Source organism: Girardinichthys multiradiatus, chromosome 8 (genome assembly GCF_021462225.1).
Source record: "Girardinichthys multiradiatus isolate DD_20200921_A chromosome 8, DD_fGirMul_XY1, whole genome shotgun sequence".
In the NCBI taxonomy this organism is placed as follows: domain Eukaryota; kingdom Metazoa; phylum Chordata; class Actinopteri; order Cyprinodontiformes; family Goodeidae; genus Girardinichthys; species Girardinichthys multiradiatus.
The window spans coordinates 24,818,441-24,845,607 of record NC_061801.1 but is presented as its reverse complement, the minus strand read 5'-3'; the positions used below and the strand labels follow the sequence as shown (position 1 = coordinate 24,845,607).

Below are 27,167 nucleotides of genomic sequence, written 5' to 3'. Positions count from 1 at the left end.
CCTTTAGTTGTTTCACCTAGAAAGAAAGAACAGATAAACTCTGAGCCAGTTTTCAAGGTTAGAGTCTGAAAGAGAACACATACAGTTAGTTACAGTTAAGCTCAGTCAATCACCATGTCTAGGAGAGAGAAAGGTTTAAACACTAAAAGAAGAGAATAGAGAGAACAAGATTAAAAGCTGAAATAACAGCAAATAATGCAAAATTGGAGAGTAGTGTGAGAATGTAGCGAAGAGGGTGAAAGTGGTCATTATGTCCTCCAGCAGCCTAAGTCTATAGCAGCATAACTACACAAATGGTTTCAGTTCAGATTATTTAGTTAAACGGCGCTTATTTACAACAATGTTGTCCCAAGGAACCCCACAAAGGGTCCCACTGATGGTCAGTTATACTAAAAACCACAATGATTGGGATACCTCTCTCTGTCTGTTGTCATTGTTGATATGGTTGATTAGCTGTTGTGCCGGAAGCCATTTCCTGGCTACCGGCACATATCTGCCATACTTGAATTTGGTGTTCTTTTGAGTTTCTCATTCTGACAAATGAGCCTTTGTGCCATGATATATTTTTAATCCAGGCAATCTAAAGTCCTTGGTCACCTTGATCAACTTTAAGAAGGAAAGTAACTGTTTGTGGCAACTGTTAGAGTTGTAGCACCTGTAAATTTGATCAAAACCTAAAAGATTACTTTAGTTAAAGGACTTTCACATTTCTTTACCTGCAGTGCCAGTAGGTGTGGAGGATGCTGCACAAACCTCATATTCCAGAAAAAGTTTTGATCTCTTATGCATCACACAACTCAAGAGGACATTTTAAATTCACAACCTGCCTGCAATACATGCAAATCCCAGCTGCACATTTAAATCTGTGCATATATACCATACTTTCAGAACAACCATCAGCAAAGACAATTTAGCTGCAGAATTACCCGTTTAGAATAAATACAACTGTGTTTAGACCATGTATTAACTGTAATATTTATAGCAAATGAATATGACGTATTCTATGCGGCACACTTGCATGTCAAGAAATAAATGTGTGTTCTGTGTGGGTGGTATACATTTTTGAGGTACATATATGTTCAAATAATTATGCAATTTGTTCAGTGATAATTGCAAAAATAATTGACATTTTCTTGTAAATGTCATTTTCGTTGATGTGCAAACAATATTAAAATACTCAATTCTTTGCAGTATGCTGTGAACAATAATTTAACATATCATGGGGGGGGGAGTTGTTTTCTGGGTTTTACATAGAGCACTTAGACAACATATTAATTAAGTATATAACATCATTATATTTTCTTACTTGGATAAGCTATACATTAAATATATGTTATTTTGTTATTGATATATGCATAAAGTTTTATAAAAACATACAAAAATGCACAAACAAATCATGTGTCTGGGCATTCAGATACAGGTTCTATATATTAAGGCCATGCACTTACATTCACTTTTTAGATTTGTTCATTTTTAAGGTTTTCTTCAGGTTTTACTAAATGATTCCTGTTTGTTTCTTAAGCGAGTTCAGTTTGTCAAACCTCTACCACAAAGAGAACAGTATGGGAAGGTGAAAATTACTCTGGCAATAAAATATATATTTTATCTTATGTAGAAGTTTGTGTAAAAAAGAATTTATATGACATTGCTTTACCTCTTCATGTGAACATATCATGTAAAAATGGGTGTTTTGTTGGATATAAAATATAGTCACTGTGCCAAATCTTGTCCAATGATGCATTGTAGAGCAAATATTGTCCTATTTTATGTGTTGGTGTTTTAATGAGCAGATCACTTTGTTAACAGGTTGTCTTAATTGTTGTAATTGTAATCGGATTTTGTCCTTTGGCATTCTAGAAACAAAGCACATGTTACTTAAGTAATGCAACTCCAGAAAAAATCCAAGCTACAAGGACAATAAATCTGCTTTTGTCAAAAAGATTTCCAAACCGAGATGACCCCCCCCCCCCAAACATTCCTCCACACCTCAGTATAATAAGCATTGTGCCATCCAACTGTGATACATGAACTGTTATTTTACAATGTAATAAATATTCTGCAGTTTTTTCTTCTTTTGCCTCTGTAAAGATCTCTGCATCAATTCATACACTATTGTAAGTGTTGTCAAGATGCATGTATTCCAATAAAAACAAGTGCAATAGTAAAAATCCTGTAGCTGTCTGTCTCTGCTAAAACTAAATGAAGGTGAGAAAACTGCAAGGAGATGCATGGTTTATTGAGGACATTTGCATGCTGTCAATTCATTAAGACAAATGATTCTATTATGAAGTGAAAATATGGTGAAAAGCAGGAAAATGTATGAGCCCTGGGGCTGGAAAAACTGTGTAATTCTGAATGTATTATATGTTGGACCATTTTCACAAATAATCTATCGCTGTTGCAATAACAAGAACAACTATCAGCAACGTCCTAAAATACATACAGTTGCAGTTGTGAGTTTAGGATCTAAGAAGAATTGTAGGTTGAGAAAAGCTGGGAAGGTTTATTGGTGCTTTTTCAAAACAACTGCATTTATCAGTTCAAACAATAATGCATAGGTAAGCACAAGTTGTCAGCACTTGACTAAGGTCCAGAAGGAGACCCAAACTGCCGATCACAGAGGAGCAAGAAAATGGTTTGTAAGTGTTGGAAAATTAAGGAACCATCTAAGTTGCTTGATCACCAATGTAACTGTCCACATTGAAGCACGATTTACATTGGCATAAATTCAAAGGCTACTGAGCAGAAAAAGAAGTCCCTGCTTCAAAATAGATGGCATAAAACTCGACTGAAATTTTCAGATATCCACATGGAGAAACCAAAAGCAAAAGATTGAATTATTTGTCCACAATGAAAAAAAATGAGTGAAGGAGAAAAGGTGAAGCTTTCAGAACTTTCAAAACACTGTGCCAACTGTCAAGCATGGTGGCGGAAGCATCATGCTGTGGGGTTCTTTTGCTCCCAGTGGTACTGATCCCTTCAACAGATGGAACAATAAAAAAACACTTCACACTCATTGAAACATGTTTACGGCTGGATAACTTTAAGCCCCTGGAATGGTCATCCCAAGGCTTGCTGAGTCTGTGCTTTTAAGCTGCAGCTGTGCCAGAAAACCAACCAATTCAAATGAACTACAAAATGTAGCTAACAAAGGGGCTGGTTATCCAGCCAGAAATACACCAGAAGTTTGCAAAGCTTGTCTCAACAGCCACTGAGGAGAGTTAAAGTACGTGAGTGACAGATAGTTTGTCAGTCGTTTGTACTTTCTGCACCAGTATGTCCCAAAATGATAAACCATGAATGTTCTCCCTCTCTCCTGAGGTCATCTGTCTGCCTAGCATTAATGCTTCTGAACTGTGGGAAGAAGCCAGAGTTGCTTTTGATGGTACCTTTATAACCTCAAAAAAAATCAATAGCTAACATGAATAAAAATGTATCTTTTATGATCCACTTCTGCATAAGTTTGTTCCTATTATAAGTCAGCCAATGTAATTTTTTGATCTTAGAACGTTTTCTTATTAGTCTTCTCAATAGCTCAACTTTCCTTCTAATTTTTGAGGTATTAATCTAATTAGCAATGCAGATGTCAGCCGACAGCTGTATTTTATTGAATTCCTCAGGTGTCTGCCGGGTTGTTGCCCAAACATTTTCTTTTAATCTGAAGTTAGACAATTAAATATATTCTAGTAGCATACAACACCCTGGGAAATCTTTTCACTTGTATAATAACCAAATTAAGCATTTATTCATGCCAGAGACTGAAAAAGCAATTACTTTAGATTGCGCAATCGATATTAAAAATAAAAAAACTATTTTCTTGCTCACTAACCTATAGAGTATCTTTATTCAGGTAATGAACAATAAAAATGGTAAAGAACACTATTTAGGGACTATTTTGTGAACGTGTTTGTTTCTTTAAAGCTTCATTAATGAGTTTTCCATGTTGGGACCACATGTGCATGATGGATATTGATATAATTTGGGGGTAAATGTCCACATTATCCTACCTGGGTTAGCAAAATAACAAAACATACTCACACTAAAATAAGACTGTATACTCATTTGAACAAACCTATTAATCTGTAAAGGTAATAAACACTAACGCCTCAAGATTCACAATGCTGAAAAAAACGAAACCTATGCAGCATACATATTAAGACCAACAGCTGAAAGCAGATGTTTATCTACATTGCATAAAAAGACATTGACTTTTAATTATCACTGTCAAACCATAAGCAGGCTTAATTTTTAATCTAAATGTACCGAAACATAAAAAGTTTGGTCTGATTTAATTTCAAGCAGTGAGAAGAAAAGATTGTCTGTTTTATTTAGTATATATACATATCTGGATTCAGAAATCTGTGTATTTCCTCCAACCAACATAAAGGGAGAGAAATTAAATCAGTGACTTGTAACATATATAGTCAAAAGTACCAAGATCTTTATGCCGTTTAGCAAAATGTGTGAGATCTGGAGAGTTTTTGGTGGAGGCGGTGTGATGGTGTGGGACAGTATGTTCCTCACTGGAAAAACAGGTTGTCATCATTGGAGAGAATCTCAGTGCAAAGAGGGATCAAGCTGATTCTGCAACCAATGGTAATTCCACATTTCCACTCATTGGGACCAGGTTAAGCCCTGCAATACTTCAAAGCTTGCCCCAACTGAGGGGAGTTTATTGGGGACTACTTCCAGAATTTGGAGCAAAAAAAACGGAGTAGGCTCCCTGCAATCACACTGAACACTAGTGGGATCAGCTTGGGCATGCTGTTCGTGCCGGTGTGACCAGCACAACCACATTGGCTGATGGGATGCCACCCTACAGCATAGTGTCAGCACACTGGTGATGAGATTAAGGAGGGGCCAGGCTGGTGTGGTTCAGTACTTCCATGCAGTTAGTTACACCAAATATGACCTACAACAAATATGAGAGTCTCTGATATTTTCTGTGTAGAAATAGTGCAACAAGACTGCTGTTGTGACCATTATCTGACTGTTGTCCTCCTATCCCTCCTCCTCTTCTCCCACCTTTAATCACCCAACTCTAATTCTAACCATATCAACTTCCACAAATTGTTATCCACTCATTGATAGACTGAGATGTCTTGTGGATGTGTCGGACGTGATGGAGCTGCAGCAACAAGTTGTGCAGTCAGGCATCTTTCATCTCACAGTGTGACAGATGTTACTGCCAATAACGCTCGCACAGTGTGAGATGTTCAAAGTCCAGAATGATTTCTGAAAAGGCAAGGTGTTTGCCAAGCTTTAAATGCATAAATTGTTAAGTAGGCCAAGAGGATTTGGAGAGTTTTGTATGCTTGCAACCTACATACTCAACCCTGTGGCTAAACCCACAAATGCATTTTCCTGACAAATCTGGCACCATTTAGATAATAACAATAATGATAATAATAATAATTGACCTCACAAAAATGTCTTTACTTTTTGTGCTACGTTTAAATTAAAGACCTATAACACAAAATCCAGATGTATTTAAAACTTTGGATGGAATGACATTTAACAAAAATCCTGAGAGGAAGCAGACTTGAAGGGCACAATATGGCTGACTTACTTCAGACACAAACTCTCAGTTTAATAGTGTTCCTTCTAAAGCCAGAATAATTTAAAAATCAGCTAAGCCTTGCTGTTAGACATCATGTCCAAATAAAGTGTTTAAAAAATACAGACTTGGACTTTAATGTACAAAATAAAATTAAAAAAATCTATTGGTATAGAAAATGATCTATTTTATTTCTCCTTCTAAATAATAATTAATAGCATGTTTTTATAGAAGCTGAAAAATGAGCACATCCTTAACCAAAAATGTGAAACACTCTCTTTGAACCAGAGTCCCTTTGAACAATGGAACAAATATCCCTCAGCCCCACTCGGTGCTTATGCTGACTCTCCATCCACCTGGGGGAGGAGGTAACAGTGAGGGTGAGAGGTCAGGAATGGAGAAGAGCTGTTGAGGAATATCTCTTTCTGCTTCGTCCTCCTCATTGTCCTCCTTGGTTTTTAAATCTCTGTAGAGATAAATAATTGAACGGTTGAACTCTAAATGAACGGGAACGATTATTAGGAATGCTAACCATGTACGCTCATGTGTTAAAACGAAAAAGGAATGCGCATACCCTTTGCTACCAAGAGCTGCTTTCTTCTTTTCCCTTTTCGAGAGCCACTCCTCGATGCTTCGCCCAGAGATCATTCTGTGCTCAGAGTCCTCTTTGTGTTGTCTTTGCTCTTGAAAGAAAACATTGCATTCATTAAGATGCAGCAGGTAAATAGTTATCTATACGCAATCTTCATGTAACCTAAAACACACTGTACATTTGTGGTCCATTAATTTCTTTGAACATGTTGAATGTTTTGAGTTTTGGTGGTAACAATCCAATAAAAAAACTAAAAATAAAAACGTCCTAAATCTATAATATAATACCTGCACTCTTGTGAGCATTTGTAAGAGGCAACCAGGTATTATGATGAAAAAAGGAATCACTCCCAAGATTAATATCTACACATAAAATCACATAGTAAACAGCACCACCTTGTGGTCACTACTTACCTTCCAAACGTCTCTTTAAGTTGAACAGCTCCTCTTCAGACATGTGCGAAAACCTGCAGTTCGGGCTAAAATCACAAATTCCTAAAGAAAAAAAAAAACACCAAACTGTGACAAACAAAATGAAATCTGATAAAATGGCTGATAAATAAATGTTCCTGTTTTTAACCTTTTTGGAGAAACTTCCTGCAGGGTTTCTTTATTTGCTCGTCATGGAGAATTGCTGCAGAATCTGTAAAAATTAGAAGAAACAATTCTGTCTTTTTACAAATGCTTGTTAGGTTTTACGCTGCATGTTAGAGATGCTGATTAAAAGCCTTGCTTGTCATCTTTGAAAGTGCATAATTTTATGTTTTTACGGTCTGATCTGCCAGTTCTGCTTGTCGAGCTCTGACTGTAAAAGTAAAAATGTGCTGAAGATTGAAAAAGCCGATTTGAAGGAAGCATAAAAAGAAGGATTTACAAAATCACCCCCATAAATGCATAAAGTATAGCCTAAGTTTGAGCCGATTTTTACTCAGCTCAAACCAAGGTGCATCAAATAAGTTGTTTGTGGGTAGGTTTACGGACAGAAAAACAAAGTGTGTTTTCTCTTTTGATGCATTCAATAAAAGGAGGATGAGGGTCTGTTTTTCAGATATTGTTCTACTTATCAAACATCCCCCAATTAGGGATAAATGGACGATTTCAAGCCATGGATGATTGATTGGTACATCACTAGAAAAATGACTTACCATTACAAACCTCACACAACGTGGTTTAATTTTAACAAATGCCAGACAAGTGTGTTTAGAATGAAATGATTGTTAGTATTGAAGTTGTACCACAGGGTCTACGTTGGGTCCCCCGCCTTTTAGTTTGCATCATAATGCATTTCCTTGAATTTGTCTGCCTCGTGTTATTGTGAGATGTATGCAGGTGATACAGCTGCATATTTACACACACACAAAAATAAATTTGCTGCAGAAGAACTGTCAGCTACAGGAGTTGTAACTCATACTTGCATCAAAGCAGAGAAGAGAAATACACTTAATCTAGCGAAATTTAGATGCAGACTTTGAACAAAACACAATATAATTGTTCGTTCGTTCGTCGTCTTCCGCTTATCCAGGACCGGGTCGCGGGGGCAGCAGACTCAGCAGAGACGCCCAGACGTCCTTCTCTCCAGACACCTCCTCCAGCTCCTCCAGGGGGAGCCCAAGGCGTTCCCAGGCCAGCCGAGAGACATAGTCCCTCCAGCGTGTCCTGGGCCGTCCCCTGGGCCTCCTCCCGGTGGGACGTGCCTGGAACACCTCCCGAGGAAGGTGTCCAGGAGGCATCCGGAATAGATGCCCGAGCCACCTCAACTGGCTCCTCTCGATGTGGAGGAGCAGCGGCTCTACTCCGAGCTCCTCCCGGATGGCCGAGCTCCTCACCCTATCTCTAAGGGAGTGCCCGGCCACCCTACGGAGGAAGCTCATTTCAGCCGCTTGTATCCGTGATCTCGTTCTTTCGGTCATGACCCAAAGTTCATGGCCATAGGTGAGGGTAGGAATGTAGACCGACCGGTAAATTGAGAGCTTTGCTTTTCGGCTCAGCTCTCTCTTCACCACAATGGACCGGCACAGCGCCCCCATTACTGTGGCAGCTGCACCGATCCGTCTGTAGATCTCCCGCTCCATTCTTCCCTCACTCGTGAACAAGACCCCGAGATACTTAAACTCCTCCACTTGAGGCAGGAACTCCCCTCCAACCTGAAGAGGACAAGCCACCATTTTCCGGTCGAGTACCATGGCCTCGGACTTGGAGGAGCTGATCTTCATCCCATCTTCACACTCGGCTGCGAACCGCCACAGCGCATGCTGTAGGTCTTGGCTAGAGGGGGCCGGCAGGACCACGTCATCCGCAAAAAGAAGAGACGAAATCCACTGGTTCCCAAACCAGACCCCCTCCGGCCCTTGGCTGCGTCTAGAAATCCTGTCCATAAAAGTTATGAACAGGACCGGCGACAAAGGGCAGCCCTGCCGGAGTCCAACATGCACTAGGAACAGGTCCGACTTAGTGCCGGCAATGCGGACCAAACTCCTGCTCCGCTCGTACAGGGACCGGATGGCCCCTAATAAAGGGCCCCCGATTCCATACTCCTGGAGCACCCCCCACAGGGCATCACGAGGGACACAGTCGAATGCCTTCTCCAGGTCCACAAAACACATGTGAACCGGTTGGGCAAACTCCCATGAACCCTCGAGCACCCTGTAGAGGGTATAGAGCTGGTCCAGTGTTCCACGGCCAGGACGAAAACCACACTGTTCCTCCTGAAGCCGAGGTTCGACTATCGGTCGGACTCTCCTCTCCAATACCCTGGCGTAGGCCTTACCAGGGAGGCTGAGGAGTGTGATCCCCCTGTAGTTGGAACACACCCTCCGGTCCCCCTTCTTATAAAGGGGGACCACCACCCCAGTCTGCCAGTCCAGAGGCACTGTCCCCGACCGCCACGTAATGTTGAAGAGGCGTGTCAACCATGACAGCCCTACAACATCCAGACACTTGAGGTACTCAGGGCGGATCTCATCCACCCCCGAAGCCTTGCCACCGCGGAGCTTTTTAACCAACTCTGTGACTTCAGCCTGGGTGATGAAAGAGTCCAACCCCGAGTCCCCAGCCTCTGTTTCCACCACGGAATGCGTGATGGCAGGATTGAGGAGATCCTCGAAGTACTCCTTCCACCGCCTGATAATGTCCTCAGTCGAGGTCAGCAGTCTCCCACCCCCACTATAAACAGTGTTGGCAAAACACTGCTTCCCCCTCCCGAGGCGCCGGACGGTTTGCCAGAATCGCTTTGAGGCCAACCGGTAGTCCTTCTCCATGGCCTCACCGAACTCTTCCCAGGCCCGAGTTTTTGCCTCTGCCACAGCCCGGGCCGCAGCACACTTGGCCTCACGGTACCCGTCAGCCGCCTCAGGAGTCCCACAAGCCAACCACAGCCGATAGGACTCCTTCTTCAGCTTAACTGCATCCCTTACTGCCGGTGTCCACCACCGGGTTCTGGGATTGCCGCCACGACAGGCACCGCAGACCTTACGGCCGCAGCTATGGGCAGCAGCATCGACAATAGATGCGGAGAACATGGTCCACTCGGACTCTATGTCTCCAACATCCCCCGGGATCTGGTCGAAGCTCTCCCGGAGGTGGGAGTTGAATACATCCCTGGCCGAGGGCTCCGCCAGGCGTTCCCAGCAGACCCTCACTATGCGCTTGGGCTTGCCGAGTCTGTCCGGCTTTCTCCTCCTCCAGCGGATCCAACTCACCACCAGGTGATGATCAGTGGACAGCTCAGCCCCTCTCTTCACCCGAGTATCCAAAACACGCGGCCGAAGGTCTGATGATACGACAACAAAGTCGATCATCGACCTCCTGCCTAGGGTGTCCTGGTGCCAAGTGCACTGATGGACACCCTTATGTTTGAACATGGTGTTCGTTATGGACAATCCGTGACTAGCACAGAAGTCCAATAACAAAACACCACTCGGATTCAGATCGGGGAGGCCATTCCTCCCGATCACGCCTCTCCAGGTGTCACTGTCGTTCCCCACGTGGGCGTTGAAGTCCCCCAGCAGAATAATGGAGTCCCCGGGAGGGGCACTATCCAGCACCCCCGACAGGGACGCCAAGAAGGCAGGGTACTCTGCACTACCACTCGGCCCGTAGGCTGAAATGATAGTCAGAGACCTCTCCCCAACCCGAAGGCGCAGGGATACAACCCTCTCATCCACTGGGGTAAACCCCAACACGAGACGGCTGAGCTGGGGGGCAACAAGCAAACCCACACCAGCCCGCCGCCTCTCCCCGTGGGCCACTCCAGAGTAGAAGAGAGTCCAACCCCTCTCAAGGAGATGGGTTCCAGAGCCCACGCTGTGCGTGGAGGCGAGCCCGACTATTTCTAGCCGATATCTCTCGACCTCCCGCACAAGCTCAGGCTCCTTCCCCCCCAGCGAGGTGACATTCCACGTCCCTAGAGCCAGCCTAAGCATCCGGGGATCGGGCCGTTGAGGTCTCCACCTTCGTCCGCCACCCAATCCTCTTTGCACCGGTCCCACAATATAAATATAATTGTACGACTTGATAAATGCATGTTCCCCCTGAAAACTGTAGATCTCCTCTTTAAACAAAAGACAAATAAAAGAAAAGGCAGATCAAACAATCAAATGTCAGGAACTCCTCCCTGTCTCACCTCTGAATTGGTCAAACCAGGTCTTCTTCGCTCTGTGATGCTGAACACCATTCAGATGTTTCTTCCTGTTGTGCATGTTGTCCTGAAAGGACCTGTCGCAGTAGTCACAGTAGTACCTCTTCCCCATGGTGCTTACATAGGAGAGCTGTCAAGACGTGAAAGAGAGTAAACAGAGAAAAGATAACTAGAATGAAAATACAAATTGGCAGATTATGGTGAATGACGACAAGATTAAAATGAGAAACTTTTTTTAGTAACAACAATAAATGTAAAAGATGTTGCAAAATTAAATTCACTAATTAGCTGAAACTAAGACATTCTATTGATATAAAACACTGGATGGATATGGGTGGAGCTGTTATATATTTATTAGACCTCTGCCTGTTTATTTCGTCCTGTCTCTTCCTTCATTTGAAATCCTAATTATATGACAACTATAAATAAAAAACATGGAGGAAAGGAATGGAAGGCAACATAAGTAATGAGAAGAGAGAAAGGATGGTGATACGATAGAATAAAACAGTAATTTATAGATGAAAAATCAAAGCTGTGATGCTGGTTAACTTTTCAGTCCGACTGAGTGAAGCAACTGTGGCTCTTTTCGTTCTATGTGCCCGAAGGTCCAATAATAAATATTTCTTTAGTGTCAAAGGTTTTCATTGAAATATGCAAAAGATTAATATTTATAGTGTCAACTTTTCTTTTTCCAAGAATTCCACCATTCATCTGGGCACACTGGGTATCAGCTTCAAGGTCAAATCCTGACTGATGATGGCCCATTAATACTTGATTTTAAGGATTCATCTCGTGTTCTTGATGGGAATAAGATTCGGGGATTTTTGTGGTTATAGACCCAAGATGTAGTTATGGAACCAGTATTTTGAAACACTTAGTTATCACTTCTGCCTTGTGTCATGGTTCCCCGTCATGCTAGAAAAAGCTATTTTCATCACCAGACTTAGATTGCTGGGCAAAGTTGTTCTTCGGTGATATTTTAAACTCATTTTGTATTCATGACAGTGTTTTTAGATTAACTACAAATAAGCCTGCTCCCTTGTCGAGCAAAGCAAACACGAGTATTCTCAGGAAGCTTTACTGCCAACATGAAACAGGACTCTTTGTAGTGTTCACTTTTTCTTCCCTGGACAGTCTTTTTCCCAGATGTCCCGGTCCACTGCAGTCCAATCATCGCACTTTCAGCAGAGCTCTAGTCCGTCCTTAACGTTTGTCTTTGTTAGGGGTGGTTTCTTTGTTGCCAGATCAGCATCTAAAGGAACCCTCACTGGGCAAGCAAAAACGCTAACACCAGCATGATGCCACTCTTGGGCAAACTCTGCAACGGTGGCAACCCGATCCCTTAACTGAAAACTCATTTAGTAGACGGTCCTGGCACTAGAAGGAGCTTTCTTCACAGAAGCTGACTTCCCTCAGTAGAGGTTTGTCCTGTAACCGGTGGGTTGCTAGTGCGAACCCCTGCCCTGTCTATCTCAGTCATTGTGTCCTTGGGCAAGACACTGCATCCACCTTGCCTGCTGATGGTGGTCAGAGGGCTCGGTGGCGCCAACTGTATGGCAGCCTCACTTCTGTCAGAAGCTGCACCAGGGCAGCTGTGGCTACATTGTAGCTCACCGCTGTCAGTGTGTGAATGGGTGTAGTGTAGGATGACTGTAGTTTAAAGCGCTATACAAGTGCAGGCCATTAACCCTTTACGTTTCCTTGGATGTAACCAGGGCTGGCAAAAGAAGAATCATCGAAGGTGGAATTCCTTTTAAATCAAACTCTCTACTCTTCTAATTCAGTCAAAACGACATGATATCAGCCCCCCTGACTGTCCTGGTTAACACTTACTCTCAGTTAACTAAGGAAATGATGCTAGCTCAAATGAGGTTTTTGTGATTTTTTTTTTTATTATTATTGATTTTGCTACTAATTACTAATCACTCTTCTTAGCAGACTATGATCATTCCACATAAAAGCAAAAGAAATAAAGTTTGTGCAAAACAAAATTTCGGTCAGTTTCCAAACTTCTGGAAACGTCTGTACATCTATCTTTTACAAATATGCTTTCCAACCTACCGTTAAACGTTAGATGTCCTTGCAATGTACAACAAAAAGCGGTTGCTTCAGAATCCACCAACACTTCAAAATACAAAGAACAGCTTTTCTTCGGTCCTCAACACACGATTGTAGCTTGTAGAAATCTGCTGTTTCTAAAGCGAAGGAAGTTAACTGTGGGTTCACTTCCGTTTCTGCGCAGTGCGCATTACACCGACAACATGGCGCTGGCTAAGACCGTTTACAGTCTCCTCTTCAGGAGGACGTCCACCTTCGCTTTGACCATCATGGTTGGAGCTGTCCTTTTTGAGCGGGTATTTGACCAAGGCGGTGACGCGATTTTTGAGCAGATAAACCGCGGGGTAAGTCCGTCCCTGGTTGTTTTTATCGGCGCTGACCTTGTCAGCAGAGGGCGAGGCGGAGCTAGCGTTAGCTTAGCTTGGCTAGCCGACTCTGTAAATGACTGCAAGTTTAGTCTCGTCTGTTATCATGAAGTGTCTAATATTACCTTTTACCGTTACAGAAACTATGGAAACACATCAAACACAACTATGAGAACAAAGAGGAAGAATAGCACGTCTCCCTGTGTTATATAAGGCTGATGTGTTGCTTAGTTTCCGTCACCATGTATTACTGGATTCAACACCTGAATTAAGCAGCTGTCATCTTGGGACAATGTGCTCTAAGTCATACCCAGGCTGGAGGAGGCTGAGAGGACCTCTAGAAGGCTGTCCGGACCACCATGGATACATCAAAGCTCGTCCTTGCAGATATTTCTGATACTTTAATTGTCTTCAGATTGTAAATTGTTATATTAAACCTGTCTCGATGTCATACATGGTTTTGATTTTTATTGTGTACAACAGAACTTAAAGGTCTCCGTGGAATACTTGGTAAAGCTCGTTTAACACAATGTGTCTTAACCAGGGTTCCTATGCAGTCTGGAAATGTATAGAATTTGTTTTCTTAGTGTGGATAAGTATGGGATAGGAAATAAGACTATCCCGTATCCCTTTGTTTAAATGCTATCTTTCTTTTTGTATTTCATTCCTTCTTACTAATGTCCCTCCTTTCTTCCTTGTGTTCTCACTGCTGTCCTTTAAGGAAACTAGGAGGGAAAAGTACAACTAAGGAAGGACAAGAGTACCTCCTTCCTTATGCCATTCCTGATTTATTTTCATTTCTTTCCTCTTGTTTCCTACCACCCTACCTTCCTTATGTCCTCCTTTTCTTCCTACATCTTCCATATTGAAACCCTGTCCACTGTAGAAATATCTGCCCTAAATTCATAGTGAACATGGTGTTTTATATATAAAAAATAATTTAAAGGACTGATAACTAGATAGTTGAGTCTAGAAAATGATTTGATATTTACATGAAAATATATAGAAGCCCTGATTAGCAAACTAATTAGTTTTTGCTAAATTGATTTTAAATAATTTAATATTGATGTAGCTAATACCATAATATAGTTGATTAACAAAAAATTATTTAACATCTTTGGAGAAGTTAGCATGTGTGATTTCAAGTCTTTGACACAGATTAGCAACTAAAATTATTTGAAAAGTAAAATATAGATGTAAGCAGTTTTATTTTTGTTGAAGCAAGATGGTTCCAGGTTTGAATCCTGGCCAGATCTTTTCTATGTGGAGTCTGCATGCCTTCCCCTTTCATATCTGGGTTTTCTCAGGGTACACTGGTCTCTTCAGATTCTCCAAAACATCTCTGTTAGGTAGGTTGACATTGATAAATAATCCTTGGCTGTTTGTGTGTGTGTGTGGGCACGGCTGTGTGTACCATGCGTTCAGACGTGAACCCAGCCTCGCGCCCATTGACTGCTAGAGATGGGAATTAAAGATTTTATATATATATATATATATATATACAGGTGCTGGTCATAAAATTAGAATCTCATGTAAAAATTGTTTTTTTTTTTCATTAATTCCATTCAAAAATGAAACTTGTATATTCATTCATTACACACAGACTGATGTATTTCAGATGTTTATTTCTTTTAATTTTGATGATTATAACTGACAACTAATGAAAACTGCAAATTCAGTATCTAAGAAAATTTGAATATTGTGAAAAGGTTTAATATTGAAGACACCTGGTGCCACATTCTTATCAGCTAATTAACTCAAAACACCTGCAAAGGCCTTTAAATGGTCTCAGTCGGGTTCTGTAGGATACACAATCATGGGGAAGACTGCTGACTTGACAGTAGTCCAAAAGACGACCATTGACACCTTGCACAAGGAGAGCAAGACACAAAAGGTCATTGCTAAAAAGGCTGGATGCTCACAGAGCTCTGTGTCCAAGCACATTAATAGAGTGGCAAAGGTAAGGAAAAGATGTGGTAGAAAAAGTGTACAAGCAATAGGGATAACCGCACCCTGGAGAGGATTGTGAAACAAAACCCATTAAAAATGTGGGGGAGATTCACAAAGAGTGGACTGCAGCTGGAGTCAGTGCTTCAAGAACCACCACGGACAGATATATGCAAGACATGGGTGTCAGCTGTCACATTCCTTGTGTAGCCACTTTTGAACAATAGATGGTGTCAGAAGCATCTTGCCTGGGCTATAGAGAAAAAGGACTGGGCTGCTGCTTAGTGGTCCAAAGTTATGTTCGCTGATTAAAGTAAATTTTGCATTTCCTTTGGAAATCAAGGTCCCAGAGTCTGGAGGAAGAGAGGAGAGGCACAGAATCCATGTTGCTTGAGGTCCAGGTCCAAGTTTCCACAGTCAGTGATGGTTTGGGTGCCATGTCATCCGCTGGTGTTGATCCACTGGGTTTTCTGAGGTCCAAGGTCAACGGAGCCATCTGCCAGGAAGTTTTAGGGCACTTCATACTTCCTGCTGCTGACCAACTTTATGGAGATGCAGATTTCATTTTCCAACAGGGCTTGGCATCTGCACACAGTGCCAAAGCTACCAGTACATGGTTTAAGGACCATGGTATCCCTGTTCTTAATTGGCCAGCAAACTCGCCTGACCTTAACCCCATAGAAAATCTATGGGGTAAGCAAGGGGTATTAGGAAGATGCAATTTGCCAGGCCCAACAATCCAGAAGAGAAGAAGGCCTCTATCAAAGCAACCTGGGCTCTCATAACACCTGAGCAGTGCCACAGACTGATCGACTACATACCACGCTGCATTGCTGCAGTAATCCAGGCAAAAGGAGCCCCAACTAAATATTGAGAACTGTACAAGCTCATACTTATCATGTTTTCAGTTGGCCAACATTTCTAAAAATCCTTTTTTGTATTGGTATTAAGTAATCTAATTTCCTAAAATCCTGAATTTGTGGTTTTCATTAGTTGTATAATGACAAGTTGTATAAACATTTGAAATATATCAGTCTGTGTGTAATGAATGAAAATAATATACAAGTTTAAATTTTTGAATGGAATTACTGAAATAAATAAACTTTTTCATGATATTCTAATTTTATAAACAGCATGTTTGTGTGTGTGTGTGTATATCTATATATATATATCTACATATATATAGTGTGTATAGAAAATGGATGGAATGGCTTTTAACCAAGCATTTATTAAGTAAATGTCCTTTCTTTGGAAAATTAGGAGTTGGATCCAAGGTGGAGAGATTGAAAATGTAGGCACCACTAACCTAAAGGGTAACTTACACAGTTTTTAAAGCACATCTATTTTATAAAAATTAAACAGTGCAAAAAAGTGAGATAATGTTTTACAATTTTTAAGCAAAACTGCTACATAAAGAATATTAACACTTTCTTTTCTCATTTTCACAAATGTTAGAACTTTTTTTGTTTTTTTGAGGCGTATCATGTCATCACACAATCACAAATTGACGGTTAAGTTTACAATTAAAATACATCAATATGACTTTGTTGCACATAAAATAGGGATCTCAGTTACAAAAGCATTACAGAAGTGTTCACAGCAGAAAAACTTTTGCACAAGTGGTGCATTTCTTATGAATTTCATAAACAGCTTCTGCATGCATGTGTTGAGGCGACTGTGGCTCAGTGAGAAGAGTAGTCATCTTGCAGTTCGAAGGTTGTGGGTCCATTCCATCCTCCTGCCACATGACGATGTGCCCCTGTGCAAGGCACTTAACCTCTAATTGCGTATCGGTGTATGAATATGTGTGCATTAGGGAGTATGTCTGGGTGAATGTGGCTCTAGTGTAAAGCGCTTTGAGTGGTCAGTATGACTGGAAACGCACTATATACAGGGGTTGGACACTGAAACTGAAACACCTGGTTTTAGACCACAATAATTTATTAGTATGGTGTAGGGCCTCCTTTTGTGGCCAATACAGCGTCAATTCGTCTTGGGAATGATATATACAAGTCCTGCACAGTGGTACATCACAAAGACTTGCTGTCTTGGTCACAGATGCGCCAGCAAGACGTGCACCAACAATTTGTCCTCTTTTGAACTCTGGTATGTCACCCATAATGTTGTGTGCATTTCAATATTTTGAACAAAACTGTGCTCTTACCCTGCTAATTGAACCTTCACACTCTGCTCTTACTGGTGCAATGTGCAATCAATGAAGATTGGCTACCAGGCTGATCCAATTTAGCCATGAAACCTCCCACACTAAAATGACAGGTGTTTCAGTTTCATTGTCCAACCCTTGTAAGTTCAGTCCATTTTACCATTTACCATGTGTAAACTAAGTATGGTTCATTATAGGTAAATAGCTGACTAACCTTTGCTCATTATTGAGCTTATACTCTGTATCCTGCATAGTCTGATAGTCTAATCCAGTTTTGGAAGGTGGGCATATTACCTAAACATGTACAGTGTGACATGAAATCTCTAGTAGGCCTAATCACCTCAACGGTATACATGCAATACTTAAACACTCTTTGATTAGCATTATTGTTTTTGTAAAAAATCAGAGAGGAAGAGCTGGTGAAATTTCTATACAAGGTCCTTGCGCACAGCAAGTCAAATTATTGCAGGGTAACTATTAATGATCTGGATGCTTCGTATGCAGCTGCAGATAAGCCTTTAGGCCTCCAGAGGTCACACTAACAGTGTTACAACACCCATGGCACTTTCGTCCATTGTCTTCTAATCTGTTATTGTTCAGTCTGCTCACATTTCTCTGAGCCTAAGAAAGAGTAGCATTAGGGCCCAGATGAGCACATCCACTAGAAAAGACATTTAGATTTGTCCGAGCTACCGCACCCTGTAGGCGGTCAGACGTCTCGGAGATCCTCCGGTCCTTGGTCCCCAGAAGCAATCACACTGTCTATCTAACACTGACTCTTAAAGGAACGAATCTCGACCAGTTTCTAACTTTTAGCTCTTTTAATCTAAATTAAGGCGGAGGAATGATTACAGATCAGCGCTGAGGCTCCCGTCTCGGACCGTCGCAGTCTGTGTAAGGATGGCGAAGAGCCTCGATAGAAAGTCACATCTAGTTTTATATCTGGCACTCCAATGCAATGGATGTTCCCTCCCTCAGTGATTATCAGTAGACTATGTGTCACCATTGTGGTGTTTATCTGTTTGATTGTGTAGTAGCGGGTGTACATCCTTAATCTAAGTGTGCTGTGGTTTTCTAATCAAACCAGTTATACCAGCTGCTCCATTATCAAACCCAGTGCCCCAGCCTCAGGTCATTTATGAAAATCCTTGGGCCATTTATCCTTGTAATATGTGTCGATGAGCATTCTTATCCTATTCTAATAAAAGGGAAACATTGGAACTTATACTTTATATCACTATGGGAAAAAAGGGAAAATAAAGGTTATTCCTAACAGATTTGAGCAGAACTCCGAATGCAGCCAAAGAAAAAATTAATAGCCTGAGAACGTTTCAAATAAAGGCTGACTCTAATTAGAGGTGGTTCCTGCATGGTTGTTGACCTGGGAAACCCCTTTTTTATTTTCTGCATCTAAAACATATTTGGTCTGCAAAGATATATTATCTATATTTTTCAGAAAGCTAAGGTTTCACATGTTTTCGCCAATATGTTACACAAACCACACCTGTGTTTTAAAAAATCTGTTATTAGTACAGAACAAAGTTGGTGTTGACTGGTCTATACACTGGGGTTTTCATGCTGGTCTCGATATAAGCTCACTCTGATTCCAAAAAAACCCTTAGAAATGTTAATTTTGTTTGTGTTCAGGGAGAGAATAAAGGTTTCATGACTCAAACTGTTTAAAATAATCTCTTTTCAGGGTAAAACAACGCCATTCAATTAGTATTTTAGATGTTAAACTAGCCTTTAAATATTACAAACAGAAATCTTGAATCTTATTTCAGATTCAACAGTGTTTTATTGCTAAATCTTCTGAAAATGCTTAATCCCCACTGACTGAAAGGAACAAATAATAAAACAAAACAAGTTCTTGCCCAGTTGAGTGCTTATGTAGCTCCCTGGCAGAATAGCACCCAGCGTGGCGAGACAAATTTCTCATATCTAAAACTAAAACTGTTCTGTCTGTTTAGATGCTACAGAATGAAGGAGTTTTACATGTCTGATGTAAATCCATTTTTTAAACAGTTTAAACACAGTCAACGACTACAAATATTGTCCCCTCAAGTTGTTGGAAATTATTTTTTTACCTCTGAATTAATAGTTTTTAATTGTAATGTATTATATTTTTAGCCTGCAGATACAATGTTTATTTTACCTCTTTTGTGAAAACCCGCCTTGTATAAATTTTTTAATATTACATTAAAATGCAGTAAGCCCCAGTTTGTTTTGTAAAGAACTTAAGCTCAATTCAGGTAACAAGTGCTGGCATTTTGCATTAATCTTAAACTTATAACTTTTGTTAAATGGACATCCAACTTAATCAAGTGCTTTACTTCCATCCTAATAAATAAGTTAAATTATCAAAATGAAACAAGGCAATTATAAAATAGAATCTTTCACCCAACCCCATAGTCTAGTCACCCAAAGGTTTACTCCCAATTCTGATAGGTACTGTATCTCAGGTGTGAGCATTTTTGCACATATTGTACTGCTTTTGGGATCAATGTCTTTCCTCAAATTGTACCCCATGATGGATTTCTCTCCAATGGGCTGCCAAGGCTGGAAATGTGTGTCCTTAATCTTCTGGGCTTCAACTGCATTTCCACCTTCAATACAGTTTGCACTCATCTCAGCATTTCTTCTTCTCAGCTCATTTACCTCTTGTTCCATTCTTTGTCTTCCATATGCCTCAACTCTCTCCCAGAAAGTAACATTAAAGTGTTCATAGAGTTTCCAGTCAGCCCAGTTCCACTGCAAGGCTTTGGTTCTCATTTCAGGGTCCAGCCGAGACACAGATGAGGTCCTGCGAGCATTGAGCTTGAAATAAAGGATGTCCTCCATTGACCAACAAAGTAAATCCTTAAGCAGAATCAGAGATTCCTCAAAGTATTCTGCAATGAGGACCAGCTGAAAACGTTTGGATAAGTACCAAATGCCCTCCATGACACGAGGATCATTGACTTTAAGGTTGTTATCCAAACCAAAGTCAAAAAACAGCAGATTTTTAAGATAGAATGAGTTAAGAGCCTCTGGACTGTAGAAGGCCTTGGGATTGTTCAAAAACTCAGTCAGTTTGTTCTCCCCTCTGATTCTCCACGTGAAAGGAACTGTTCTGTGGTAGTAATGGAACGCAGACTCAAAGAGATCCACCGGGTCCCGTAAGATGGTGATGTACACGGCATCTGAAGGCAGGAGTTTGGTCACCTGTTCATAGTTGAAGCGCATGTGGTTGCAAACAATGTTGAAGCACTCCCCTGGCCTGTAGTCCTTCACCTGGGAGCACAGGAACGGCTGTGGGTAGCAGAAATCGTTACGTCTGTCAGGTAAGGCAAATTTGAGCTGGTGCTTTTCCCCAAACCTGAAGAGGATGTTGAGGATGGTGCTGCTCGCAGTTTTATGGGTCTTCATGAACATGATGTTCACTTTGGGGGAGCATTTCTGTTTAGAGTTAGAAACTTCAGTAAGGACGTTTGGACTTGTTTGTTCCATGCTGAGGCGACACATCTCTTCTTGGGTGGGGCTTTGAATGAAATAAAAAGTAGGGTTAGCTTCAGCTTTGGTCAGAAGTTTACATACACCCACAGCTATGAATATTCCTTTTGGCTTTTAATGATGCATTTGAACTGTGATATTTGTTAACATAGAATGATGATACAACACACATCTTTATTTTTTAAAGCAGAATTTTATGCAAACGTATGAATATTTTATGTATTTTCTTCCATTCACAAGGGGGGAAATTATACTTTCATATCAACTATACACAAATACCCCTACCAATATTTGTTTAAAATTACCTTTGAAAGTTGTTACTTGCCCACACACTTTTAGTAGCCATCAAAAAGGTTCTGGCAGAATTCTGGCGGGATATTTGACCACTTTTCTTGGCAGAATTTGTGTAAATTGGCTTTTGTGCTGGCACAGACCTGGCTTTTGAATATAGTCCATAAATTTCCAGTACACAGCCATATTCAATAAATTAGAACATGCATTTCAATGAGGCTTGTTCATCAGATTAAAGAATCTTTCTCAGAATAGCAATCTTTAAGCGGGTATTAAACATACTTCTCATAAAGGCAACATTTCTGTAATAAAAGTTTTTTTTTCTTGGTGTAAACGGTGGTACTCTGATCTTAAATGTGTTTTCACTAGTTGTAAGCAGTATAATTGGGAAAGAATATATCTTTAATATGTAGATATATGCACAAGTCACTTTACAGAGAAGATAATGTGAAATTAATTCAAGTATGCATGGTGTTGTTCTGCAACTCTGACTTTCAAGTGTTCATCAGAGAAACATCCTGGGGGTAGAAACTGTCTCTGTCATAGATAGTTACAGCAAACAGCGCTCTGTAGTGTCAGCCTGACATAAGACTAACATAAGGCTTAAGGTTTTCCTGCTTTATCCTTCCCAAAACCACTTTTGATGAGTTTGCTGGGATCATTGTTCCTAAAATCAATGCTTAGCTCTTGATTTCAGATGGATTTTGGTGAAAGTTTCCCTTTTTTATTATTACATCCACTTCGAGCAATGCACCAATACAACTGGCAGCAAAACAATACCATAGCATGCTGCTACCACTACTATGCTTGACAGCTGTTACAGTGCTTTGAAGTTTTAAAGCCTCTGCTTAACTCTTCCAAACACAGTTCTTGTCACTCAGGTCAAACTGCTGTTTTATTGTTTCTTCTTACAATAAAACTTTTCCTCAGGAGGCATTTGGCTTGTCTGTGTGAGCAACTGCAAACTTCTGTCATATTTCTAGGGGCTTCCTTCTTGGCCAGGTGCCTGTTAGTTAAAGACACTGGGAAACCTGCTTAACTAAGGATAATTGCACTTGTGGTCATAGCAGCCTTACGCCTTAGAGGTTTCTGGACTGTTTTTGATCACTGTATCAAATGTCTTTTTATATGATAGTGATCAGTTTGAATAAACCTGGACACAGCTTTGTGTTCCAATGGGACAATGTTCCCAAACACATATCAAAACTGCTTTTGGAATGGAGAAAGATGGCTATCATTAAGCTTTAGGAAAGCCATGACCTCAACTGTGGACTATGATGAGCATCTGGATCTATGCCAAGAAATCTACCTATCTAAGTCTGACAAGAAGAGTGGTCAAAAATCAAGCCAGCATCATGTCATATGCTTGCTGATGGTTTCAAAAAGTGTATGTTGGAAGAGCAGCTGACTAAGGTTTATTTAAGCAAATATTAATGGAGGTGTTTTATTGGGGGAATATTGTTGTTTTTCATTGTAAGATTAGTCTACCCTGGAAAAAAAAACTGTTGAAATAAAGTAATTTCAAAGCCAAAACTGAATAGGATATTTATACCTATGATAAGTGCATGTAAATGTGCGACCAAAACTGTGTATTGACTTATATGAATTTAAGGCATTTGTTTGTCTTCATTTACCTTATAATCACTGGGCTTGTCGCAGTCAAGCAGTAGAGGACCAACATTATGTTGGCAATTAAAACCCAGGGTATCAGCCCCCGCACTGCCGCTGCACAGTTAAACCCTTTGCTCCTAGACATTGTTGAATGCAAAATGCAAACCTGAAAATTAAATTAGAGATAATATGTAACCTTCATTTACCTAACACAAAGCCACACAACAGTCAAACAAGTGCAACATATATTCGTCTATTATTATCCAGTTTTATAATATTTACAGCTGCTTAAAAGAAGAAGACTGCATGGGAAAAGGGTAGACAAAGGCTACAGATAAGAAAGAGAAATACAATGTCTTTCATGTGTTCGAATAGAGCATACAGCCCTCATGTTGACACTGAAAACATTTACACGGTTCACACGTTTTTATTTTCAACAAAAAACAACAGAGACAATCAAAGAAAAAACCCAAACTTTGCAAAAAATAAAAACGCGTCTTAGGTATAAAAAGATAAATATCTAAAACAGATTTTTTCTGCAGACATCAAACTGATTTCTCTACAGGTATTTCATGCTGGCAGTATCATGTTGAGTAGGTGTGTCTGTGGGACTGCATACTCTAACTTCTCCAATTATATCACAATAAACTGGCAATGTTTCATAAAATATCTCTTTTTAACTCATAAATCTTAGTATGATTACATACTTTGAGTTAACTGATTCTGATCTACTGGATTAAAGACTACAAACAAGAAAAATGTCTTAAAGCTTTCCTTGATATGACAGAATATAAACAAGCTGCAAGAAGTATTCAGCACTCAGGTGTTTAAAGAACAAAAAAATACAACCAAGCGTAAAGTTTTGAACTTACCAAGAGGTGGTAACATTGGTGGAGTCACGCCGATTACTGTACCTGCTACAAATTGAAAGAAAACTCTTTCAGTGTACTCTGAACATTCCCAGAAGTTACACCTCATTCGCTGTTCCAAGGACTTGAAGAAATCAGATCTCCTCCCACAAACAATGAATGTGACAGAAAGGCTTCTGTTGATCTTTGGTTTGGCAGAACGTACGATCAACTGAATACATGTTTTGATTGAAGGACAATACATTGTATGGTAATATTAGTTTTGTGCATAACATCAAGTGATGATTTTAATTGTCTGACATATTGAAGCCTCGTGATATTCTTTATCCTATGAAAGTTGCAAAAATTAACACAATACAACCCTCAGTCATTATACCTATTAAATCTGAGAATCCCATGTGCCTTTTATAAAAGGTCAGTTTATCGGACTACTATACAACACATTATATTGCTAAGTAATCGCTTGTCTGGCTTCACACATGCATGGACTCGAATGACATCTCATTCTTAATCCAGAGGGTGTAATATGACCACTCACCCTTAGACAGCTTCACTTCTGGGAAGTCTTTCAATAAGGTTTAAGGATGTGTTTATATGTAGTTTTGACTATTCTTTCAAAAGTATATTCGTGAGGTCAGACACTGATGTTGGATGAGAAGGTGTGACTCACAGTCTCTACTGTAATTCATTCAAAAGGTATTTATAATCTTGAAGTCAGGTCACCAAACTCACTCGTCCATGTCTTTGTGGCCCTTGTTTTGTGCACTGGTGCACAACACTGCATCCAATGCCATGAAAATCATTCTTTGAAGCTTCCCATGTACTGTTCTTGAGCTTATCTGAACTTTTTTGCTGCAAGGCAACAGTGCTACCAACTGTGCCACCTTTAACTATCTATTAAATCTCAATGTTTAGCAGGAATGTAGAAATTACCTATGTGTTTCTTGTTTTTTAAGTTACATTTTTCAAATTTCAAGACAGAGAAATTAACTTAAATCTAAAATCTGAAAAGTAGTCTCTGACCACACCAACCTCAAAATCCAATATAGCTGCTATCCATTTAAAATGTTCTGACAGATGTCGTCGAAGAAAGAAAACGCTAAACATCACCGACACTGCTGAAAATGTGGATCTTATTTAATATTATACTCATATTATATTGTCCTACCCTTCTTTAGTAAAACAAGTTGCTACAGTATTAAAAACATAACATGCTGAGACATACATAGCTATAGGCTTGCATTGCTGACAGTAGATAGCTACTAAGCCTAACTAAGCACAACAATTGCCAAATTTATCCAACTTGCAACTTGAACATGTATTTGGACATGAGGTCATTCCTAGATCAAAATGACAACCTCAGAGGTAAATGGACTGCATCATATTAACCAGTTACTGCTCCTAGTTTAGGATCATCTTTAGTACATGCTTAGTTCTTGAAATATTCTCCTCTGCTCTTCTCTTTTGAATAGTCTCTGTTTGAAGCAAACATCAATATGCTCATCAGTTGTGAATAACTGATACCGACATTTCTTCTGAGTACCACTGAAAGCAGCCCAAGTTCCACCAGTAGTGCCAGTACCACAGTTTGAGAACCTTGCCTTTAGACTTCAGATATACGGTAACGTTAGGCCTGTTGATTTTCATAAACCCTAAATAAATTAAATTTGTGCAGCAAAATTATTATTTTTCTTTATGGAACTGTGTAAAAGTGGGTTTTTTACTTTACCTTTTGAGCTCCAACCTTGACCATCCATGATTATATTTATTTTACTTTATGATATTTAAAGTAGTAATTTTTTAATGTAGAAATGTAGCTCTCAAAATGTTTTCTTTCTATTACACATCACCTTGTAAACGTACTTATAACTCTTAAACATTTCACATGTTTTAGACTTTGAGAATTGTTTTTTTTTTTATTACAAAGTGGTACTTAAGAAAATGCATATATGAATATTTATTTGGTGCAATTGCAGCTGCAAGTATTTTGCAGAGATGTCTCTACCAGCTTTGTATGTGTAGAGAGTGGAATACAAGCCTAAATTTCTTTTTGAAATAGCTCAAACTTGGTCAGGTTGGGTGGGAAGTAGTAACAGTAATTTTAAATTTTTGCCACAGCTTCCCAGTCGGACTTAGGACTTTGACTAGGCCATTCTAACACATGAATATACTGTGATCTAAACTCCCATGCGAGTCTCAAGTCTTTTCCACATAATCCAGCATTGTCCTGTATTAAGCTTCTATCTCTGACAAGTATCCCTTTAGTATGAAGCTGTCATCATGTTTCACAATGGAAATTGTGTGCTCAGAGTTACTTCCAGCGGTAGTTTTTGACACACACACAACGTTTTGCATGTAGGCTAAAGGTTACACTTTTCCTGCAATTCTCTTTGAGTTTTACTGCAAATGGGAATTCTTATGCTTTCTTTCAACAACAGCTTTTTCCTTGCTACACCAAATTCAAGGAGTGCGTAATTTTTACTGCAGTTTGGCCTGTCGATGAATTCTTCCACCTGAGCTGTGGACCTCTGGACCTCTAACAGATAAACTAGTGTTTAATGTACAGGGGTTGGACAATGAAACTGATACCGTGGCTTTTGATAAATCACAAAGACTTGCTGTCTTGGTCACAGATGCGTCAGCAAGATGTGCACCAACAATTTGTCCTCTTTTGAACTCTGGTATGTCATCCATAATGTTGTGTGCATTTCAATATTTTGAGCAAAACTGTGCTCTTACCCTGCTAATTGAACCTTCACACTCTGCTCTTACTGGTGCAATGTGCAATCAATGAAAACTGGCTACCAGGTTGGTCCAATTTAGACATGAAACCTCCCACACTAAAATGACAGGTGTTTCAGTTTCATTGTCCAACCCCTGTAGTTGAGCAGGATTTTTATGCCTTGATTTATTGCCTGAATAGTACACTTAAAGGAATGCATTGAGTACATAGTTTAAGCAGATATTTATTGTGAGGCAGACTGGTTGTTGTTTGTGCTTTCTGAGATCAGTCTACGGGTGTAGCCTCAGCTGCTGTTGCCTCTGGCTGATTGTCTCAGCAATTTGACAGTGGGAGTCCAAAAATGTGGCAACACAGTTTATGTCACAGTCACAAGATAACGTGAGAATACAAAGTGAGTATCCACTTCGATGCCAGATAAGAGTAAAATGTAGATGTATGCATGGCTGGAGCTGACAAAAGGTTTTGCATAACGATAAGGCAAGAATAACCACAGCAAATATGATAATGGAACCAGTCTGTAAGCCACAGAGAAAGTTATAGGTATTTAAATTAAAAAAAATATTTTATGGAGTTAATTACAATTAGAAACAGCAAAGCACATAAAAATACAAATTAGATTTAAAAAATGTGTTCTATACCATTATAAATAAACCCACTTAGATTAAGACATATTATGCTTAGGGTCCATTGCCATGATGTTGCTAGCTTTTCATATTTTTAATTTATGACATGTGTAGCTGGAACTAAAACATTTAACTTTTCTTTTGTCACATTGAGCCTTTCTGTGATGAACAGAACAGTATTTGGGTTAAATACCTTTCTTGGTACAGCTAAATTTACAAC

The 27,167-nt window shown here is 40.0% G+C and overlaps 3 protein-coding genes across 3 annotated transcripts; 1 reads left to right on the top strand and 2 right to left on the bottom strand.

The window, feature by feature from the left end:
* Positions 1 to 2,215: 2,215 nt before the first annotated feature.
* On the bottom strand, positions 2,216 to 12,984 carry zmat5 (zinc finger, matrin-type 5). Its single transcript, XM_047373006.1, has 6 exons — positions 12,846 to 12,984; positions 10,770 to 10,914; positions 6,729 to 6,791; positions 6,563 to 6,643; positions 6,132 to 6,240; positions 2,216 to 6,023 (listed from the first exon to the last, which is right to left on the bottom strand). Exons 2-6 carry the CDS (start codon positions 10,894 to 10,896, stop codon positions 5,876 to 5,878), a joined length of 528 nt encoding a protein of 175 aa, XP_047228962.1. The 5' UTR covers positions 10,897 to 10,914; positions 12,846 to 12,984; the 3' UTR covers positions 2,216 to 5,875.
* On the top strand, positions 12,931 to 13,660 carry LOC124872719 (cytochrome b-c1 complex subunit 9). The gene is made up of 2 exons (XM_047373007.1): positions 12,931 to 13,186; positions 13,348 to 13,660. Exons 1-2 carry the CDS (start codon positions 13,046 to 13,048, stop codon positions 13,396 to 13,398), a joined length of 192 nt encoding a protein of 63 aa, XP_047228963.1. The 5' UTR covers positions 12,931 to 13,045; the 3' UTR covers positions 13,399 to 13,660.
* A 4,846-nt stretch (positions 13,661 to 18,506) lies between these two features.
* Positions 18,507 to 23,623, bottom strand: gal3st1b (galactose-3-O-sulfotransferase 1b). Its single transcript, XM_047373436.1, has 3 exons — positions 23,585 to 23,623; positions 22,736 to 22,878; positions 18,507 to 20,838 (listed from the first exon to the last, which is right to left on the bottom strand). Exons 2-3 carry the CDS (start codon positions 22,855 to 22,857, stop codon positions 19,698 to 19,700), a joined length of 1,263 nt encoding a protein of 420 aa, XP_047229392.1. The 5' UTR covers positions 22,858 to 22,878; positions 23,585 to 23,623; the 3' UTR covers positions 18,507 to 19,697.
* Between the last annotated feature and the right edge of the window lie 3,544 nt (positions 23,624 to 27,167).

Bases quoted from the DNA above. Each gene is read 5' to 3' on its own strand.
- gal3st1b (XM_047373436.1), bottom strand. From the start codon at position 22,857: ATGTCTAGGAGCAAAGGGTTTAACTGTGCAGCGGCAGTGCGGGGGCTG. The intron at 20,839-22,735 runs GTAAATGAAGAC...TTTCATTCAAAG, and splicing joins ACAAGCCCAGTGATTATAAG to CCCCACCCAAGAAGAGATGT.
- zmat5 (XM_047373006.1), bottom strand. From the start codon at position 10,896: ATGGGGAAGAGGTACTACTGTGACTACTGCGACAGGTCCTTTCAGGAC. The intron at 6,792-10,769 runs GTGAGACAGGGA...TAATTTTTACAG, and splicing joins CTGGTTTGACCAATTCAGAG to ATTCTGCAGCAATTCTCCAT. The intron at 6,024-6,131 runs GTATGCGCATTC...TTATCTCTACAG, and splicing joins GCAGCTCTTGGTAGCAAAGG to AGATTTAAAAACCAAGGAGG.
- LOC124872719 (XM_047373007.1), top strand. From the start codon at position 13,046: ATGGCGCTGGCTAAGACCGTTTACAGTCTCCTCTTCAGGAGGACGTCC. The intron at 13,187-13,347 runs GTAAGTCCGTCC...TTACCGTTACAG, and splicing joins TTGAGCAGATAAACCGCGGG to AAACTATGGAAACACATCAA.